The sequence below is a fragment of the Bos taurus genome, chromosome 14 (genome assembly GCF_002263795.3).
Source record: "Bos taurus isolate L1 Dominette 01449 registration number 42190680 breed Hereford chromosome 14, ARS-UCD2.0, whole genome shotgun sequence".
NCBI classification, from domain to species: Eukaryota; Metazoa; Chordata; class Mammalia; order Artiodactyla; family Bovidae; genus Bos; species Bos taurus.
This window is the reverse complement of record NC_037341.1, coordinates 37,608,271-37,629,472: the sequence shown is the minus strand read 5'-3', so window position 1 is coordinate 37,629,472 and position 21,202 is coordinate 37,608,271. Positions and strand designations below refer to the sequence as shown.

Sequence of the window (21,202 nt, the reverse complement as noted above, 5' to 3'; positions counted from 1 at the left end):
CTATGACACCTAGTTCCCAAGAGAACAAAAAGAAAATTCAAGTTTCAGACTAAGAGCTAGGATTCTTCACTGTCTGTTTACTCTATCAGTACAACCAGAATTAAGTTCTTAGTTTCCATATTTTCATCTTAATGTTTAGCCCACAATGCTTTCTCCTCTGATTCAATAAATTGTAGTAAGAACTTAGTATTCACCTTGAGCAGGACTCAGAATGCATTCCAGTTTTGCTATGAAATAGTCAAAGAAAAAGAAAAAGCCTAAAGAAAAATTTAATAAAGCCTAATCATCATTAACATGACTATATTGTGAAGTACCATTGTACATTACTGAACAATTGAGAGTAGAAACAATGTAAGGAAGAGGAGGCGGGAAAAGGCTAGTGATAGTAGTTCAAGGGATGCTAAAAAAAATATTTAAATATGATTTTCATTTGCTGTATCTTTTTAAAGTTTTTGATGACTTATAGTAGAATTCTTATGCAATTATTTTGTCTTATTCACATTACTATAATCACTTCTCCCAAGAAATACAAATTATTATTTAACAGACTTCTCCATTTCCAAAAAGCTCAAGATTGAGAAAATGTATCTTAAATCAATTAGCCCCCATTTTCTGTACAGTCCCCAGAATTTAGACTTAATTTAGACTTAAGGGCTAGCAAATAATGATGGATGGAAAAGAAGTTCATTACACCAAGTTAAACTCCTTGGTTTAGATAGATGGCCAACTCCAATCAAAATCCTAGGGAACTAAACACTTAGATTAAGAATAAGGGTAGGCCATTGCTAATCTAATTGCCTGTGGCAAACCCCACCCCTATTTAGGTCCTATACTTATCTTTCTTCTAAGTACCTCAGACTTTTTTTTTTTCTGCCTTAAAATTTCCTTTCTCAGCTTCCAGTAATTTGAGGTTATAGTCTGGTTTTATCCTGCCTAATTAACATTCGCATAACTGGTAGCAGATGAAGAGTAATTGGATCTTATCATGCAGTTCCTTTTTCAGACGAGTTGTTAGCCTGAAAGCTTAGAGCCCTCTGTTCTGTTCTCAGTTCTGCCGTTGATCAGCTGTATAATCTTGGGCAAATATTAAAGCTACAGTTTACCTGAAAGGCTTGTTATTAGGGAAGGAGCAAGGACAATGTGTAAGTGCCAATGACTATGAGCGACAGTCCATGTGATAGGAAGGTTTGGATTTGAAAGGCTTACATTCCAGCCCATTCTGCTATAAAACATCTATGTTACCTTAGGCAACCTTTTTCTCTTTCCTCGTGTACAAAATAGGAATAATTAATCTACCATGCTTATCTCAGGTTTTTTTGTTTTGTTTTGTTTTGTTTTGAAGACTGACTAGAACAGAAATTACAAAATGTCGGACATAGAATAGGCTGTCAATAATATGAATCTGACTTCAAGGCTAATAAATTACCACCACAAATCATACACCTGCAGGGTTTCTTGCAATGAATTTAAAAGGGAAATTTCAACATTTAAATTGGTAGTTTACATGAAATCGTTTCAATGGAGTCACAATGGCTTATACAAATTATGCTATTGACCCATTTTTATTTGTGTGCTTATGGAAATGGAAAAGGTTGTTAGCACTAAACCAACATCATGAAACCAAAAGGAAGGGAGAAGGAGGGGAGGAAGGGAGGAAATAGGAAGCAGGGAAGAAGAAAAGGAGGGGAGGAGGGATGGAAGGGAGGAAGGAGGGAAGACATATATTTGTGTTGAAAGTAAATCCAAGAAATCACAAATAGCCTTAACATTACCATCCAGGAAAGTCTGTTCAAGATAATCAATGATCTGAGTGGCCTCACAAATAATGTTTTCCCCGTGGATAAGGACGGGCACTTCTCCAGTTGAGTTCAAACGCATAAACCAAGGCTCATTGTGCTCACTCAGGGGCAGACTTACATCATGTTCCTCGCACTTCAATGCCTTTTCAGCAATTACCAAGCGCACCTGGAAGAGTTCACATTGGTTACCACAACGCAGGTAGGCTTTTAATTAAATGACATCCCTGGATACCAGCCAGCAGCCTTTTTGTGCTTCCCTGAGTTATTAACATTTTCAACACCCCTTTCAACTCTATTCCTGGAATTAACAAGTGAGACATATTCTCGCACCTCAATCTTGTAAGTTAGAAAAGATACGTAATGAGAATGATTCTGGCAATATTCAGTCCACGGTCACCCTCTTCATCACTACTACTTTTCTTTGTGTCCTAAACCTTATGATGCGTCCCCATAGTAAGAACCTGAAACAGATACACTAGGCCTGTTGAAAAGTCAATCAACCAAGAGTAAAAGAAGGAACCCTGGATGGGATGGTTGCCGGAAGGCGCTTCCCTCTGCCTCACTCTCCAAAGGCCCCGGAGACGAGGCCTCCCGCCCCAACGCCGAAAGTGATGTTTTCTGTCGCATTTCATGAGTGGCGGTGCCTGAGTCACGGCCTTCCCATCTCAGACTGATTTTCCCTGCTCCTCCATATAAAGCGCACCCCTGCCCCACAGGGCGCGCCGCCCGCAGGGGTTGAGTTGGAGGTCTCGGTGGGCGGGCTTCCCCGGGCGGCACCCAGCGGGAGCTGTCCAGGTGCTGAAACCCGATCTGCGCCGCCCGCCCGGCCAAGGCCTTTACCTTTTGAGAGCTGAAGGAATGCGTCCAGTGGTACAGAATGAGCTTAACCTCTGCGTCCGACTTGCCTTCCGCAATCAAGGGCGCTCCCCCTCTCTGCTCGTCCTGCCTCCGAGCCATTTCGGGGTGCGCGAGAGCGGGAGGGCCTCGCCGGTCCGTCCTTTACTTCCTCCAGCCACACTGCCCTGCAAAGAGCCGTTTAGCTTTTCCGGGTGCTACCCGGAGCCGGGAAAGTTGCGTGCGGGCGGATGGACGAACAGATCACTGGGAAGTGTAGTTTCGCCGGCGAGAAAGCTGCGGGGCGAGTCCGCAAAGACTCGGGGCGGGGTCTCTGCGCACGGAAGTCACTTGGGAGGTGCAACTGGACGTTTTGTAGAGGAAATGATCTAAAATATGAGTTCCTGATTATTTAAGATGAGTAATGAAACATGTTAATTGCAAATTACTCATGGGTTTTGTAGATGGAGTAGAGATGGCTCAGGTACAAAAGCATCAGTTTCCCAAGATACTTAGGATTCCTCATGGAGAGGCTGTGCCTTTGGTGAAAGGTTGATAGACAAAACATTTATCAGTTTTCATTAGAAGATGCTACTATGAGGTCATGTAACAACAACAATAAATCTCCTTAACAATGCGAATTAAAAGTCTAGTTGTTAAATACAGAAATTTTTTATCCATTTAAAAATTTAATTCATTTTATTTAAGTATTGTTGGTTTACAATGTTGTGTGTGTTTCTGCTGCACAGCAAAGTGATTCAGTCGTGTGTGTGTGTGTGTATTCTTGTTCATATTTCTTTCCATTATGGTTTATTACAGGATCAAATATAGTTCCCTGTGCGATGCAATAGGATCTTGCTGTCTACCCCTTCTATATACAATAGTTTGCACCTGTTAATTAACACAGAATTTTTAGAGCAGAATTACTTGGGTTTGTTTCCTAGTTTTTCAATTTTCCCAATTTTTGAAGTAGAGATAATTTTATTTTCCCCATAAGGTTTTTGTGAGAATTAAATACAATGTTAAACACCCAAAACAGGCTAGCATGTTGTAGACACCAAATATTATGTACAATTTCAGTTGCCTTATAAACATTCTCTTTATAAACATGGTCAAAATCATGATTTTATGATAATCTAGTCATTATTATACACTTCTCAAAATTCAGCACAATAGTAAATCAGCAGAATTTCTCTTTTAGTGAATATGTATTAATATGACCGTGAAATGAATGCTTGTTATAATTCATCCAGCAAATATTTATTGAGTATCTACTGTGTTCCAAGCATTGTACTGGGCACTGGAAATACAAAGATGTATAACTCTTCATACATGGCACCCAAGATATAAGTCTGGTGGCAGGGACAACAAAATAGATGACCACAGTGGAGATGAGAACTATCAGTTTAAGAGAAAACACAAGTACTAAGAGAAATGAAAGGTCTAAAAAAGGCCCCTAGAAGAGACAGAAATCTCACGAGGTCCTTCCTCTCCTTTATAACACTTTATTTGTTGTTCTTTGTAATTATTGTTTAAAGATTTTTATAGTATCTCTTTATACCCTTGCATGCATGCTAAGTTGCTTCAGTCATGTCCAACTCTTTGGGACCCTATGGACTGTAGTCTGCCAGGCTCCTCTATCCATGGGGATTCTCCAGGCAAGAATACTGGAATGGGTTGCCATTTCTTCCTCCAGGGGGATCCCCAACCCAGGATCCAACTCAAGTCTCTCATATCTCTTGTTGGCAGGCAGGTTCTTTACCACTAGCGCCACCTAGGAAGCCCCTTTTTATAGTGAAAGTCACTCTGTAGCCTGCCAGGCTCCTCTGTCCATGGAATTCTCCAGGCCAGAATACTGTAGTGGATAGCTGTTCTCTTCTCCAGGGGATCTTCCCAACCCAGGGATTGAACCCAGGTCTCCCACACTGCAGGCAGATTCTTTACCATCTGAGCCACCAGGGAAGTCCCTTTATACCCTTACGTGAATTCAACTGCTACAGCAAAAGTGATCCTTACCAAATTTGTTCTTTATCCATTCACACTTCAGAGCAGAAGAAAAAGCAAAATTGTGACATCAGTCAGAGTGGGGATTTAAACTCCGGCTCCACTCTTACCCTGAACTCTCCTGAGCCTTCACTTCATCATGTGCAAAATATGAGCATCTAAAAATATGTGAGTGCCATGGCATTCGCTGAGAGACTGTGTATAAAGAGTAACCAAAAGTGGGGTCCAGCTGCTTGCCTTTCAAAAGCCAATAAAGAGGCCAGGTTGGTGGGAAGGAAAGTTAGTTTTATTCTGGATGCTTGCAACAGTTGGGGGAGTGGGAAACGGGGGCCCACCTGTCCAAAGGCCAACTTCCTCCCCACCTCCCACCCCGGACTATCAAGGGGCAAGACCTTTTAGGGGGAAGAGCTTTTATAGACAGAAGGGCAGGGGTGGGGAGGGGTGGCTACATGCACAGTCATCTCTGATAGTCATCTTGAAATTGGTCATGCAGTGGTCTGACCAACATCATCTTGACTGTTTTAAGTACAGTTAATCTTCAGTTTCAGGGTCAGTTTGTTCCCATTTCCTTGACCAGTTCTCAGAGTTGTAGCAGCTTATGTCATGGTTATAGTCTGGTTATCATGTAGTTAACTCCTTCCACCTGGTAGGGGTTTCAGTATGTATAAGACAGCTCCCAGGATATGGCTCAGAATATTATCCATAGCCCTTGAGCAAGAACTAAAGGTCCTTGACTATACTTAATGGCTAAACTATTATTATTATTTGGTTTCCTTTGACTGTTTTCCTTTGTTTCTACATGTTCTCACTTCTCTGATTAAACTTATTCTTTGGCTCAAATTATTCCACAGACAAAAGGCAGGCAGAGGACATGGGGGGCAAAGACCACAGGATCCTGCTCCATTTCAAAAGCACTTAGCATGTTGCCTGCAAAACAGCAGTTGCTGCAAAAAGAATTTGTGGAAAAGCCCCTTCATGATGTTAAGAAGACATCACACTTGCTCTTCTCTCTTTAGGCCTCAAAATGTTTTCACTAGTAAGTGAAAGAGCTACAATTCAAACATGACTTTTTGACTACTAGTCAAGTACTGCTTTCTACAACACCATGCTAGCTTTACACCAAATAAAGAAAGTTGTAGACTTTCAAGCTTTACACAGCTGGAGTAGACATTAGGGAAAATATAGCCACTTTCTTGAAAAGTAGTCCACATAGATATATAGATATTCAAGTCTATTAGAACACAAACTACCATATCAAACTACTGCTCACATGTCTTTCTTGTGCATTAGACTTTGAGCCTCAGAAGGTCAAAGACTCAGTATTATTCATTTTAGTATCCCCAAGAATCCAAAATAGTGCTTTGTACATAAAAGATGCTCCCAAACTGCTTATTAATTGAGAAAAAGAGTAGCTAACCACCATCACCGATAGCAGCCGTAAACAATGACAGACAACAACAATAGTAAAGTATAGCCTATCTACTGCTCTAAAAATTCTGTGTAAAGGTAATTTCATTCAACAAAATTCAGTACTTACAAATCTGGACTGTGGATCATGGCTCAGTAAATTGACTCTTTTTTATGTTAACTTTTAAAACTTTACTGATTTATTCTTGGCTACACAGGGTCTTCATTGCTGCATGAGAGCCTTCTCTAGTTGCAACAAGCAGGAGCTGCTCTTCGTCGCAGTGTGAGGGCTTCTCACTGCGGCGGCTTCTCTCGCTGTGAGGCACAGGCTCCAGGCGCAAGGGCTTCAGGAATCGCAGTGCATGGGCTCAGTTGTTGCGGCGCACGGGCTTAGTTCGCCCTCAGCGTGTGGAATCTTCCCAGACCAGGTATCGAACCATATACCCTGCATTGGCTGGCAGATTCTTAACCACTGGAATACCAGGGAAGTCCTCTGTTAATATTTATTGAAATTTGTTATTCATTTAAATATTTCTGAGTGATTGAAGTTAAAATGGATTTGATTGGTACTATGAAATAACAGATCACATGCTCTCTCTGAACCTGAGTCACCTACCTATAATTATGATGAAAATCTACCAGATATGCTGGATACACAGATCTATTCAGTTTGGAAAAATTCCTTGAGCTAAACAATTAATGGTTTGTGCACTTTGCATTATGTCTTATGCTTCAGTCAATTTTAAAATTATCATATAGAACTATTATAGCTGAATGATGTATATATATTTATGCAGTTGTCATTATGTAAAGTTCTATTACTGACATTACCTATTTTGACAGGTATTAGGTAATTCATACATATTTGTAAACATTTTTTAATGTATGTCAACTAAGCCAGAGATCTTGAAACCTTCTGACAAACTGAAATACTCCAGGTTTGTTTTTGAAAGTACTTTTATGAATGACCACAAGAGGTCTCTATCTTTTTAAGAATAATCAATCCCTTGCCATTTTTTTTTTCCCTTGACAAATAAGAAAACTGAAATGGCGATATTCTTCAGAGAATATATATGACTAATTAAGCTATCTAATTCAAAATGAAATTTTCCAAAATTAGGGGAAAAAATCTTTTATACATATGTAAAAAATAGAATATCTCCACTTTCTCCTGATAATAGCTACTAAGCACCCACAATCTATTATGCCTGCCCTGTCTGACCCCTGCCAGTTTTCTGACCCATGTGAATAGCATAGGATTTGTAATTGATATATTACAATAAGAAAAAGGGGTAGAGGTCCTTATTTAGAAATTATTTTCAAGAATTTTTATCTCAAATGTGTACAATTCCTGTTAACTGATATTCTCAAGTATCTACAAAACTAATTATCTAATTGAATGAGATAAAAGATGGGCTCCTCAAAAATACACTGATTTTATCATATAATTGCAATGGTTCCAACTAGTTTACCGACGAAGCTCTAATCAGCTCCTATACTTACTGTGCTTCTTAAAGTGTGGTCCCTTGACAAGCAGATCAGTATCAACTGGAAACTTGTTAGAACTGCACTTTCTACTCTGAAGGTGGAACCCAGAATGTTTTTAAAGGCCCTCCAGGCTTTTCTGATGCACGTTAAGTCTGAAAACTACCAGTTTAATGTTTAACTGATGAGCCATCTTAGTTCTCAACCTCCAATTTGCCCCATTGGTAAAATTTGTAGAGCTGAATAGTGCCTGTATGTCAAAGGCTGTCTTATGGTTTCTGGAAGAAAAAAATAATTTGGAACCACTCCTACAAAACAGCCTGGTAAAATCCCAGGAATCCAAGCCACCAGTTAGAGTTTACAAGTGCAAGATATCAAGACTCCTTTGCTTTCCCCTCCAGAAATGTAGATTACCCGCTGTGGGCTTCTAGACGAATGCCTCAATGAACTTAGAATAGACCAGACCATCTTCTGAAACTCCAAAGTGCTTCCTCTGGCTCTCTTTGCATCCCAGAAGCAAAGAGTCATAATTAATACCAAGTGCAACTTACTAATTCAAGAGGATCTCACCATGAGGCTACTGTAAATTTATATTTCATTAGTTTCCTAGTTTCTCAAAGAAACACTACTAATGTTAACAATGCATTAAATTCTTTATTTTTTAGTAGAAAATTTGTTTTGAGCCATAATTCTCATGGAAAGGATTTGACAGATCTGTCCACCCTATCTCACCCATCTCTATTGTGATGAATGCTGTACATTTCAGAATAAATGTACATGAACATGGACCAGTATACAGTTAAAGGGCTTCCCAGATGGTAAAGAACCTGTCTGCCAATGCAGGAGACACAAGAGATGATGGTTCGATCCCTGCGTCAGAAAGATCCCCTGGAGGAGGGCACAGTAACCCACTCCAATATTCTTGCCTAGAGAATCCCCACAGACAGAGGAGCCTGGTGGGCTACAGTCCATAGGGTCCCAAGGAGTTGGAGTCGAATGAAGCAACTGAGCACGCACACATACAGTTAAAACAAAGATGCATTTGCACTATATGGTTGCTAGTATTTTTTGACATGTTTATTGTGCACCAGGACCCACCACTGAGCGACTTCCCTTTCACTTTTCACTTTCATGCATTGGAGAAGGAAATAGCAACCCACTCTAGTGTTCTTGCCTGGAGAATCCCAGGGACAGGGGAGCCTGGCGGGCTGCTGTCTATGGGGTTGCACAGAGTCAGACACGACTGATGCGACTTAGCAGCAGCAGCAGCAGCATCAGGACCTATGTTGAAGACTTTGTATGTGGACTCTATTGTAACACTTGCAAACTCCCCTAGAGCAGGGGAGATATCCTCCCTGTGTTTTAAATGAGGATATTGAGGCACAGAGAAGTCAGGAAATTTTTCAAACTCATACAAATAAGTAAGCGCCAAAACTGCAACTTAGCCTCCCCACCCTGCCATGTTCATTTCTGGACTTCACATTGTGCTCACTGGAGCATGTCACTAAAAAAGTACTTTGGTGATTATGTTAGTATTAGTGAATATCACTTATGAGGGTAAAGAAATCAAAGAGAAAAAAAAAAGGAGTCACTTAGCAGCTTGCTCTACTGGTATTTGAATAGTATCACCAACATTTCTTTCATTAATGTTACAATAATAGAGAGATCTATTCATAAATGTTTGCAGTGATGAAAGCCTCAAGGATATTTAGATGTGAAAAAATAAGCATATTCCATAGAGGATACTTACTGCTTATGTATGAAATTACATTTTGATTAGTTATGTTTCCTGAAGTTAATGTTTTCTTACTAATTGACAGTATGCTTAGATATTGATCATCCTTTCATCCTAACCAATTGCCTTCCTCTCAATGGAAGACAGGCATCCCTTGTGGATCAGATGGTAAAGAATCTGCCTGCAGTGCAGGAGATCTGGGTTCGATCCCTGGGTTGGGAAGATCCCATGGAGGAGGGCATGGCAACCCACTCCAGTATTCTTGCCTGGAGAATCCCATGGACAGAGGAGACTGTCAGGCTACAGTCCATGGGGTGACAAAGTCAGACACGACTAAGCAACTAAGCACACACACAGTGGAAGATACTTTTCTTCCTGTTTCTCAATAAATGATTCAAGTCGTCTTCCAGGACACCTTCTTCTGTCACTTTCTTTGTATGTTTACAGGACTCTTTCCAGGCATTTATGATCATTTGGCATTTATCCTGGTAATTCAAATTAGAATATTTAATAATACATTGGAATTTCTTTTTCCAGTGTCCTTGCTTTTGTGTTCTTTTAGTCACTAAATAATAAGCAGAGAAGTTAATTTATGCCCGCATGGTCCCTGGCCACATGAGAAAAATGGCATTAAAGCTCAGAGACATGAGCTTTAAAGAAAGAAAAGCTAATGTTACAAGGATTGCTCTAAGTCGGATTTTGCTTTGTGAATGTATAAATAGGACCAGATAAGGTTCTGGGCAGCAGCAGATCCCAGGCACCAAATTGTCATCTCTGTTCCTTTGGCACCGACTTCAACACACTAGCGTGGTTCTTTTTTCTTAACCACCCAACGTCACCAGGGACGTTGAGAGAACAAACATGACTGCTAGTGCTATAAAAGCTACTTCATTTATCTCTTTAGTCTTAGTAAGATCCTAAAGAAGCAGGAGATAATAGTGACAATAAAAGAGTGCTGAAGTTTACATTCCAATACCAAAGTCTAAAGCAATATTTCCTTTCATTTTTTACATACTGCATTTTCTGAATAAAAGCAATATTGTGATCCATGGAGAAAGATTCATTTAAATCCTAAGCATGTACAGTAACTGAAACAGATGAAAGCAGGGAACCGAATCTGTGTTCATGAAGTGACATGAAGAGGGACTTCCCTGGTGGTCCAGTGGCTAAGACTCTGTGCTCCCAATGCTGGGGGCCCAGGTTTGATGGCTCAGTGGTAAAGAATCCGCCTTCCCATGCAGGAAATGCATGAGACTCAGGTTCAGTCCCTGGGTTGGGAAGATCCCCTGGAGGAGGAAATGGCAAGCCACTCCAGTATTTTGGCCTGGAAAAATCCCATGGACAGAGGAGCCTGGCAGGCTACAGTCCGTGGACTTGAAAAGAGCGAGACATAACTGAGTGGCTGAGCACGCACGGAACTAGATCCCACACGCTGCAACTAAGAGTTCGAAGGCTGCAACTGAAGATCCTGCATGCCACAGCTAAGACCTGAACAGCCAAATAAATAAATTAAAATTAAACATTAAAAGAAAAAGCTACACGAGGGAGACAGGCGACACATGACCACCGTGAACCTGTTTCCAATGACTTATTGCATGACATTTGGGACTGGTTGGAGAGACCAAATGAAAGATCCAGAGAGAAGGAGCTGGGCTTTATATAAGAAATGAAATCCTTTTAGAGCAAGAAAGTTTAAGGGAAAAAGGAAAACTCAACAAATTCAGGTGATGGTTTAGTTTTTAAAACACATAGAAAAAAGTCAGGACCATATATTAGCTTAAACTGTTTTCAGCCTAAAAAAAACTATTGCTGTACACAAGTTACAAAAATGGAAAAGCCCAATTTGACCAAATCCACGTGGCCAAAGAATGTAAAGATGGAAAAACCATAACCACCCAGGGACGTGGCCATATATTATATGAAACTGAAGTACACATGAAAAGGGACATAGGAAGATCTAGCACTTGGAGTTGCAAAAAATGGTGAAAAACCAGTGCTCAGTCTGCAAAGGGAGACCAGGAAGGTTTGAAGGCAAGGATATGCTGCTTCCTCCAAGACCTGCTGGGGCAAAGGTGCTGATTCTGTACAATGAAGTGGCTGAAATCCGATGGGCGCGCTTTAAATAACTGATGACCAACGAGAGCCCTCTTATTCACCTTCCTCGTTACGCATGTGCCTTGACGGCCACGGCAGCTGCAGATAACAGCGAGTTCTCAGGCAGACATGCGGGGAAGTTCTGGGCTCAGTTCTCCAGAGCCCTGAGCCAGCTGTCCGGAAAGCCGATTTAGAACAAACCTCCCTGTGACCAGAAGGGTGCTGAGCCCCCTAGCTCTGCGGTGGGCTCCCCTCTTCTTTGTACGCTAAGTCACAGCTCCAAAATCAAGCCGCTTGGTCAGCATCAGCTTCTGCGCATGTTTCCTCCAAAGCCCTGAGCCAGCTCCACAGAGCCAGCAGGCGCTGGGTGCCGCAAATGTGATCCCGTCTGTCGTTTTGGCCTCAGCAGAAGAGCGACATGACCATATTTATTGCTGTTGCTATTCTAGGGGCTGGGTGACGTTCTTCTCCCCTTGTGGCTGAGCCCGTTCATCTTTCACCACTCCCTCCAAGTCTGCGAGGCTAAAAGCATGGATACAAATAGATTCTATCAGGAGGAAAGTTAAAACGAGAAGTTCTGAAGTATTCCGAACCTATTTGCTTTACAGCATGAAAAGTTATAAGTTCTGCCGTTCTGTATTTTAAACGGGTACTATTAGCATCCCATTGTTACCATAAGCTGCTACTGATGGTAACTTTGCTAAGGAAAGAAAACATGAATAAAGGTGGTGGGGAAATGATCTGGCTGATAAACATGGCTTGGAGATTTGGCAAATGTTGAATATTCCACTGTTGAGTCTTGGGAGTGTCCACATGTTACCAGAACACTTGAAGCTTTCTGCTTGCCTCAGACTCTTCCTTACTAAGCCACTCCTCTTTTGTGACGTGAAAGGGACTAATTGACAAGCCACAGAAACTCCTATTAAGGATACAATGGTGCAGGGCACAGGTGACAGGGCTCCTAGAAAGTAACTATATACAGACTTTCTAAATGAAGAACTTAGGTACATAAATAACTAATTACCGCATGTGTTGCACGCTGCACCAAATGAGAGGGAGTCTGTCTTTACCACTGACCCCTATTCATTACCGATGGGTCAAATCTTCCACTGTAACTCGTGACCACTCTGTTTGGGCTCACCTGGCTGATCCATCGTCTGCCCTTGGCAACAGTTCTATCTCTGGCTTTGCTAAAATGACTCTTCGGATTCATGTGCCCTGCTGCAATTCCACTCTGTCACATACAAGGCAGCAGAACATTCTAGGGGAGGCAGTGGGTTGCAGAGGTAGGTGCGTGGGCCCTGGAGCCAGCTGCCTGGGTTTGAGCCCTGGCTGGCTGCTGTGGGACCTCGTTAAGCCTCCACTTCCTCTGTAAAATTAGGATGATAGCAGTAATCGCCTCCTAGAGCTGTGGTGAGAATTAAATAGGAGAAAAATACATATGTAAACACAGTTAGAAAAACTAAAAGCCCGAGGACAGGAGCTGTGCTGTCATTTACTGGCAGGGAAATTTAACCTCTCTCTAGCACGTTTCCTTTGGCTCAACTGTAGCTGGTCTTCAAACGGTCTGTTCACTCTCAAAATCACAGTATGCAATTGTGCTCCAGACTGGGAGGTTTCTGGCTGTCTCCCTGCGAAATGCCTTTCCAACATCCAGGGTAGTATCTAAAGTGCACTATCAGCTGGCAGCTCAGCTAATTTTCACCTGAAATGTCCATAAATTATGGGAGTAGTTCAGTAAAAGCCCTTACAAGGCCTGGTTCTTCTTCTTAAGAAAGTGACATGTACATTCCTTGTAGCTCAGATGGTAAAGAATCTGCATGCAAAGCTGGAGACCTGGGTTCCATCACTGGATCAGGAAGATCCCCTGGAGAAGGAAATGGCCACCCACTCCAGTATTCTTTTTTGGAAAACTCCATGGACAGAGGAGCTTGGCTGGCTACAGTTCATGGGGTCACAAAGAGTCAGACACAGATCTAAGCGACTAACACACACATACACACAGACACACATGTATATATATGGAGAATTCCATGGACAGAGGAGCTTGGCGGGCTACCAGTCTACGGGATCGCGAAGAGTCAGACAACTGAGCGACTAACACTTTCACTTTCACTTATATACATACACATATCACAATTATGGCTTTTTTGCCCTAATATGATTTTGGTCTTTCTTCCTTCTTTCTAGTTGCATATTCCTGGACCATCACACCTCAGACATGTAAAAATGGAACTGTTTTATTTCTCTAGGACCATTTAACAGCTCTGAAGACTCATTACCACCAATAGTGGAAAATACTCTTAATTTTGTTCCTTTTGGTGTAACTCAGTCCCTCGCATAGAATACAGATCTCTCTGGAGAAATATTCAGTCACTCTTCCCCCTCCCTCTGGTGGTGGTAGGGAGAGCGAGGAATGGCTCTAATTTTCAGCTGGTGTACAGTTCACCTGACCTCAAGAGAAGGACATCCGGTTTGAAAACAATCCCCTGGTCCTCACTGGTCTCTCACAAGGTGTCTTGTGCAGCTGGATCTTTGAGACTTGACCTCTGGCCTTGCTGCATGTACTGAAGGGTTCATAACTTGCCAGTTCTTCCAGCATGGTCAGGCCTGGGCAGTGTGTGGCCACCCCAGCCCTCCCTCACAATGCTGACTCTGTCTTGCCTCTAACTGATCTTCTCAAATTCAACCATATCTTCCATCCAGTCCCTGCCTTTGTGACATCCACCTAAAACCTTACCTCTCACCATACCAAGGAAACCCACGAGCAGTCCACTTGCTCATAATTCTTACCAGCATTGAGTCAGGGGAACTCATTTGTGGCTTCCTCCATATTTCAACCCCCAAGCAGCAGAGCTAGAGAGACCTAAGAGACCTGTTGTAGTTAAGGTTCTCCAGGAAACAGACTTTGAGATTTGCCTAGAGAAGGTTTATTGGCAAATGTTCTTCAGAACAACACTTGTAAGAGAGTGTGGGAAGCTGGCTTGAGCAGAGAGAGAAGTGAGGATTGCCAGGGACTTGCAAAGAAACTGATTTTGCTGGCATCTCTGAGCTGGGAGGGAATCTAATAGTTGTTCCAATTGAGACATGGGGTCTAGAACTTTACATCCCCCACAGTGGACTAATCATTGGATACGTGCTGCTCAGTGAGTTCACCTGACCTTGGGCTAAGGGGCCTTCTTGGGCTAAGAGGCCTTCTTTGGCTAAGGGCAGTGCGTGAAGAAGGCTTCCCTGGTGGCTCAGTAGTAGTAAATATGCCTGCCAATGCAAGAGATGTGGGTTTGAACCCTGGGTCGGGAAGATCTCCTGGAGAAGGAAATGGCAACCCACTTCAGTATTCTTGCCTTGGAAATCCCAGGGACAGAGGAGCCTGGCGGGCTATAGTTCATGGGGTCACAAAAGAGCAGACACAGTTTAGCAACTAAACAATAACAACAATGCTTGGAGAAGGACTCAGATGTGAGGCTTCAGCTGCCAGGATTCACAGAGCTGGGGAACAAGTACCTGACCCACATCAGTGTCAATCATGTCTAACATGCCTCTGTCCTAAATGCCTGTCCAGCGTTTCTTCCAACTCTCTGATGAAGTGCTGCCACCCTTCTCCCCAGACATCCAGGAAAGAAGTAGAATATGCAACCCTTCCGCCTCTGAGTCTCTGTATATCTGGGAATATGTCTTGGAATTTTCATTCCCATTCATCCTCTCCCAGACTTCTCCAAACTGCTCTGGTATCATGGCCTGAAAGTGAAAGTGTTAGTCATGTCCAACTCTTTGCGACTCCATGAACTGTAACCTGCCAAACTCCTTTATCCATGGAATTCTCCAGGCAAGAATACTGGAGTGGGTTGCCATTTCCTTCTGCAGGAGATCTTCCCAACCCAGGGATCGAACCTGGATCTCCTAAACTGCAGGCAGATTCCTTACCATCTGAGCCACCAGGGAGGGTGATATAGCCTATATCCTCCCTCCAACAGAAAGATGCAATATTTTTTATTTCCTTTTTTCTCATTTTTTTTTCTCCAAGGAATCAATATTTCAATATGTTGAGCTATGTGTCCAATGCTATGAAATGAAAATATTAAATAACATATTTATGGCATTTTCTCAAAGACTGAGCTTAAGAAATATTTCTTTTGTTTTACTTTTTTGGGTTCTTACCACCACTTCTTTTAGGAGCAGATCTCCCCAGGGGTGTGTGTAGTCTCCCGACTCTCAGAACAGCCGCTGCCCCAGGATTCGCCACCTTCTTCTACCCTCAGGTGAAATTAGGCGATGTGTGTAGCTTCCTTTCCACTAGTGCTCTTCTCCCTGGGCCCTGCTCCTGCCCAGAGCTCTGTGGATTTTCCTCCAGAGGCTGTGGGAACATTCCCTGCATTTACAAGACCCATTTGCCATGGAGATGAGTTTACCATGGATGGTTTCATTCCCAAACCCTTCTCTTCCAGGGACCCAAGGAGACTAAAACTTTGTGCATAACTCCCCTTCCCCCTGTTTTCAACTTTATTTTATTTTTAAATGCATTAAAAATTGTGCTAGTCTCCTTTGCTGCATGGACTTCAAACTGCATGAAATGCAATAACTCTCATTTTAGATTAAAAAAAAACAGAAAACACCTTGTGTTACCTTGTGTTCAAGTCTCCAATGGATAACTTTGGGGAATCCCACAAATGACTTCTTTTTCTCAGCAAAGCCTGAATAGTACACATATTAGACTTGGCATCTTTTTCTTAAAGTTAAAATTTGATTTCAAGCTGAGTTTCAAGTTTAGTTCTTTGTACCGTGCCCACCCCTCTCTCTGAAGTAATGGATATTATTGATAGGTGAAAGACTTTAACACCCTGGAACAGTAAAACTTTGGTTGAAGTTTCATATATATTAACCTAATCAACTTACAGTGATACACTACATGATTTTCTACCTTATCTACACATTTCTTTTACTGGTTACTCTTTGCATTTGGTAAATTACACAAATTGTTGAGAGCTCTCAGCTTTACAGAGCCCCTACTCAGATTTCTTTTAGAGCTACTCTTTTTTTTTTTTTTTTTTTTGGTCTGTTTCTCCAAAATTTTATCTAACTACAGGGTCAACCAGATATTCTGATAAGAAATTTACTTTTCCTTAAGAGAAGGGAAATATTTCCATGGCATTGTTAATAACTATATACATTTCCACCTTTGGGGGGCTTCCCAGGTGGCTCAGTGGGTAAAAAATCTGCCTGCAATGCAGGAGACATGGGTTGGATCCCTGGGTTGGGAAGATCCCCTGGAGGAGGGCATGGCAACCACTCCAGTATTCTTACCTGGAGAATCCCATGGACAGAGGAGCCTGGCAGGCTACAGTTTATAGGGTTGCAAACAGTCAAGCACAACTAAAGCAACTGAGCACCCACCTTTTTTTTTTAAGGGTTAAAATTTACTTTGAGTACCTGACTTGTGTAAAATTAAAACTTTATAACACAGAAACCACTTTCAGTACAATCGTTTTGGTTATATGAATACATGAAACGATCATAACTTCAAATGCAATTTTTCAACTTTGAATATTTTTACACACTTTTTTAAAATAAACAAAAAAACCCAGTCTTAACTCTCCCCAGATTCCACTGCGATAGTAACACGTCGGTGTTTTCTCTGACACGCTGCGCCTCTCACTGTCTTCTGCACAAAGGACTCTAGTGCTACAACAGCGTTGCCGAAGTGGAAGCTGTTGTTTCGAGTTCTAAGAACCAGCTTGGCAAGGAAACCTTTCTTCTACTTGGTGTAATTAATGTTTGCACACTAGATCCAGAAACCCAGTGATGGACCATGAGAACTAGAATGATGCATCTCAGCCAAGTCTGCCTTCCTAAACATTGGGATATTTTCATTTCCTGGAGGCTGGATTGCTTTCTCTAGTTCCAACAGAAAAACCTGATTTATTTTACACAGATTTTGGTAAAGAGAGGCTCAGAGATTGGGACTTAGGTCTCCCAGGGCTCTTAATAATTTCTTCCCACACCCCATTGGATAGGTTTGTGCACCTGACTTGGGAGGCTAATGCTGTAAGCCTTTTTCAGCCAACTGGCCAGGAGGCAGAGACATCTCAGACGCCTCTTTTTAATCTTGTCTGTCCTGAGTACCATAGTAGGAACCACAGGGACTTGTGACCACACCCAGGTTGGTCTCTCCTTACACTCAAATCTTAATGATCCCTCTTGACCCTACCAAACCTTGGATTCCACTGATCCCTTTTTAGAAAGTTGGAAGGAACAATTTATTCTGTCTCCATGGCTCTATGTGGGGACGAATAGTGTCCTTTTATTTTCCCCTCCTCTAGGAAGTCTCTGGGGATAATTGGCTCTCATATTTGAAACTGTTTTCCAAACAAAAGTCCACACACCTATGGGAGTTCACCCATGTATTCTAAGGGGTCTGGTAATTTTCTCTAGATTTTTCATCTCTTTGGACTATCACTTGGTTTTGGTGGTTAAGCTTGTGTTTATGTTCAGGCAGACATTGCCATTGAGTCTTTCTACTTTAATTGTTTCTGACTAGTGAGTAGATCGGAAAAGGCAATGGCACCCCACTCCAGTACTCTTGCCTGGAAAATCCCATGGACGGAGGAGCCTAGTAGGCTGCAGTCCATGGGGTCACAAAGAGTTGGACATGACTGAGCGACTTCACTTTCACTTTTCACTTTCATGCATTGGAGAAGGAAATGGCAACCCACTCCAGTGTTCTTGCCTGGAGAATCCCAGGGATGGTGGAGCCTGGTGGGCTGCCGTCTATGGGGTCACAAAGAGTCAGACACGACTGAAGCGACTTAGCAGCAGCAATGAGTAGAGAGGCACACCTAATATGTAAATGACATATATCCATCAACTAATAGCCAAATGGTGTGCCAGTACTCTATACAAAGAAAGACTTCCTAAGAAATCCTATAGACGAGTCCTCAACAGCATCTGGCAGGATGCCTTTACTGAATCAGGAGAAACTGTGACTCCTTGGGAAATGCTATAAAAAAATTTTTTTTAATGCAAGCAGTAATCTTATTTCATCAAAACATCATCTGTCACATTAAATTCAGGTTGCTAATTTCAAAATTACTTGTTCTTAATTTATGTTGGTTTTATGTTTTAAATAAATTCTAAGCAGGTATACCTTATCTGATGGTTTATATATTTAAGTACATGTATATAATGAATATATAAATACGTACAAAATTATTGAAACCACCATGGGCAAGAGGTCTGGATAAATTTTTGCTTTTCTTCAAAAACTGTTGATGCATTTCTTAAGTTTGAAAAACACTGTTCTGTAGCGGGGAGGGGGGGGGGTGTCACATTTTGCTTCACAGAATCAGAAAGGAGGGGCTGGTTTTAATACCTTTTTCATATTTTCTTTCCAATACTACCCTTCTTTCTCGTTTCCTTTCTCTGCCCTACCCCGAGCTATGGGGGAAATGCCTAGACAGTCATCCTTTCTTAAAAGCTCTTCGACCACAACAAGGCCCTGGTGGCTGCTTCCCTCTCCACCAACGTCTCTTACCAAGATCTTCTTTCTCCCTTGCTCAGTGAGTCCAAGCATACTGTCCTGTCTTCAGTTACTTCAGTGTGCCAAGCTCTTTCTACCTCAGAGTTGTTTCCTCTTCTCCAGCTGATCTCCTGCTTACTTTCCAGGCCATCTCCTCCTCATCCTTCAGAGCCTAGCTAACATGTCACTTTACTGTAAATAATCCTAAAATGTACATGGAACCACAAAAGATGTCAAATTGCCAAAGTAATCTTGAGAAAAAAGAACAGAGCTGGAGGCATCATGTTCCCTGACTTCAGACGATACTACAAAGATTCAGTAATCAAAACAGCATGGAACTGGCACAAAACCAGAAACATAGATCAATGCAACAGAACAGACAGCCCAGAAATAAACCCACACATGTATGGTCCATTATTCTATGGCAAAAGAGAAAGGAATATACAATGAAGAAAAGAAAATCTCTTCAGCAAATGATGTTGGGATAACTGAAACAGATACATGTAAAAGAATGAAATGAGAACATTAATACCACATACAAAAATAAACTCAAAAAAGATTAAAGACTTAAATATAAGAGTAGACACTATAAAATTCCTTAAAGAAAACAGGCAGAACATTCTTTGATATAAACCACAGCCGTAATTCTTTGGACCTGTCTCCTAAAGTAAATAAAAGCAAAAATAAACAAATGGGGGCTAATAAAACTAAAAAGCTTCTGCACAGCAAAGAAAATCATTGCTAAAACAAAAAGACAACCTACTGAATAGAAGAAAATAATTACAAATGATATGACCAATAAGGGATTATACTCTAAAGTCACTGGGAAAGGAATGGAGACTTCACAAGTCCACCAACTGATTTGGTTTAGAATTATCAGATTTTTGTTAAGTTCTGGGTTTCAAGGTCACCTCATTAATGACTTCTTTTACTGATAATTATTCACTGTCTATTGTACACTTACTCTTAGCAACCACTCACTTACATAGGACTTTTAAATTTTGCCTTTTAAACAATGTAGAGGATATTGTTTACAATTATCAAAGCACTTTGAGGAAGAATTCATATGAGAAACCAATATTAGGATCACTAGTATCAGGAAACTTTGAATTCACTTTATCAGTTTATGGAATCTAAGGTAGCCTACATGAGGCTACATGACCCTACAGTAATGTTTCCCTGAAGACTCAGAGTATTTACTAAAATCACAGATTTGAGCTCAAACCCACTGAAGCAGAATTCACCAAGGAAGAGACCTGGGCATGTTTATTTAACAAGTACCCCCTGATGATTGACATCAAGGGAGTTTGGAAAATTGTCCTACAGACATGATTCTTCATCAGAAATACATTAGGATGCAGGGGATGCTCACAGAATGTATGTGACTAAGCCTCTTCAGGAGATTTTGCCAGGGAAAAGTGGAGTCTGGACAAGCAATGAAAATGCTTGCCAAGGGACTCTTACCTGCACTTTAATGAAGTATCTGTACTGAAGGAATATTTAGTATGGATCAGAGGTGGAAATGAGGCATAATTTAGCGTGGGCTGTAACATTCAGGAAGGAAATGGTGGTGCATACTTCTTTACAGAAGTAGCAACTCGTTCAGCTCAGCAACCATGCCGGGACTAATACAACGGCATACAGTTCAGTTCAGTCGCTCAGTCATGTCTGATTCTTTGTGACCCCATGGACTGCAGCACGCCAGGTTTCCCTGTCCATCACCAACTCCCAGAGCTTATTCAAACTCATGTCCATCGAGTCGATGATGCCATCCAACCATCTCATCCTCTGTCGTCCCGTTCTCCTCCTGCCTTCAATCTTTCCCAGCATCAGGGTCTTTTCAAATGAGTCAGTTCTTCACATCAGGTGGCCAAAGTATCAGAGCTTCAGCTTCACCATCAGTCCTTCCAATGAATATTCAGGACTGATTTCCTTTAGGATGGACTAGTTGGATCTCTGTGCTGTCCAAAGGACTCTGAAGAGTCTTCTCCAACACCACAGTTCAAAAGCATCAATTCTTTGGTGCTCAGCTTTCTTTATAGTCCAACTCTCACATCCATACATGACTACTGGAAAAACCACAGCTTTGACTAGACGGATGTTTGTTGGCAAAGTCTCTGCTTTTTAATATGCTTTCTGGGGTGGTCATAGCTTTTCTTCTAAGGAGCAAGGGTCTTTTAATTTCATGGCTGCAGTCACCATCCACAGTGATTTTGAAGCACCCCCAGAATAAAATCTCTCACAGTTTCCATTGTTTCCCCATCTATTTGCCACAAAGTGATGGGACTGGATGCCATGATCTTAGTTTTCAGTATACAGTTGAAATACAGC

The 21,202-nt window shown here is 41.7% G+C and overlaps 1 protein-coding gene across 5 annotated transcripts in view; it reads right to left on the bottom strand.

Moving 5' to 3' along the window:
- GDAP1 (ganglioside induced differentiation associated protein 1) overlaps positions 1-21,202 on the bottom strand; it is a 50,003-nt gene that overhangs the window by 16,157 nt on the left and 12,644 nt on the right. For 2 of the 5 annotated variants that reach the window (XM_059893340.1, XM_025001727.2), the window contains exons 3-4: positions 2,640-11,880; positions 1,773-1,965 (exon numbers count right to left, since the gene is read on the bottom strand). The exons of 1 other annotated variant lie outside the window; for it this stretch is intronic. In XM_059893340.1, coding sequence (XP_059749323.1) covers positions 1,773-1,965; positions 2,640-2,756 — 310 coding nt within the window. In that variant the 5' untranslated portion in view covers positions 2,757-11,880. 5 annotated transcript variants of the gene reach the window in all.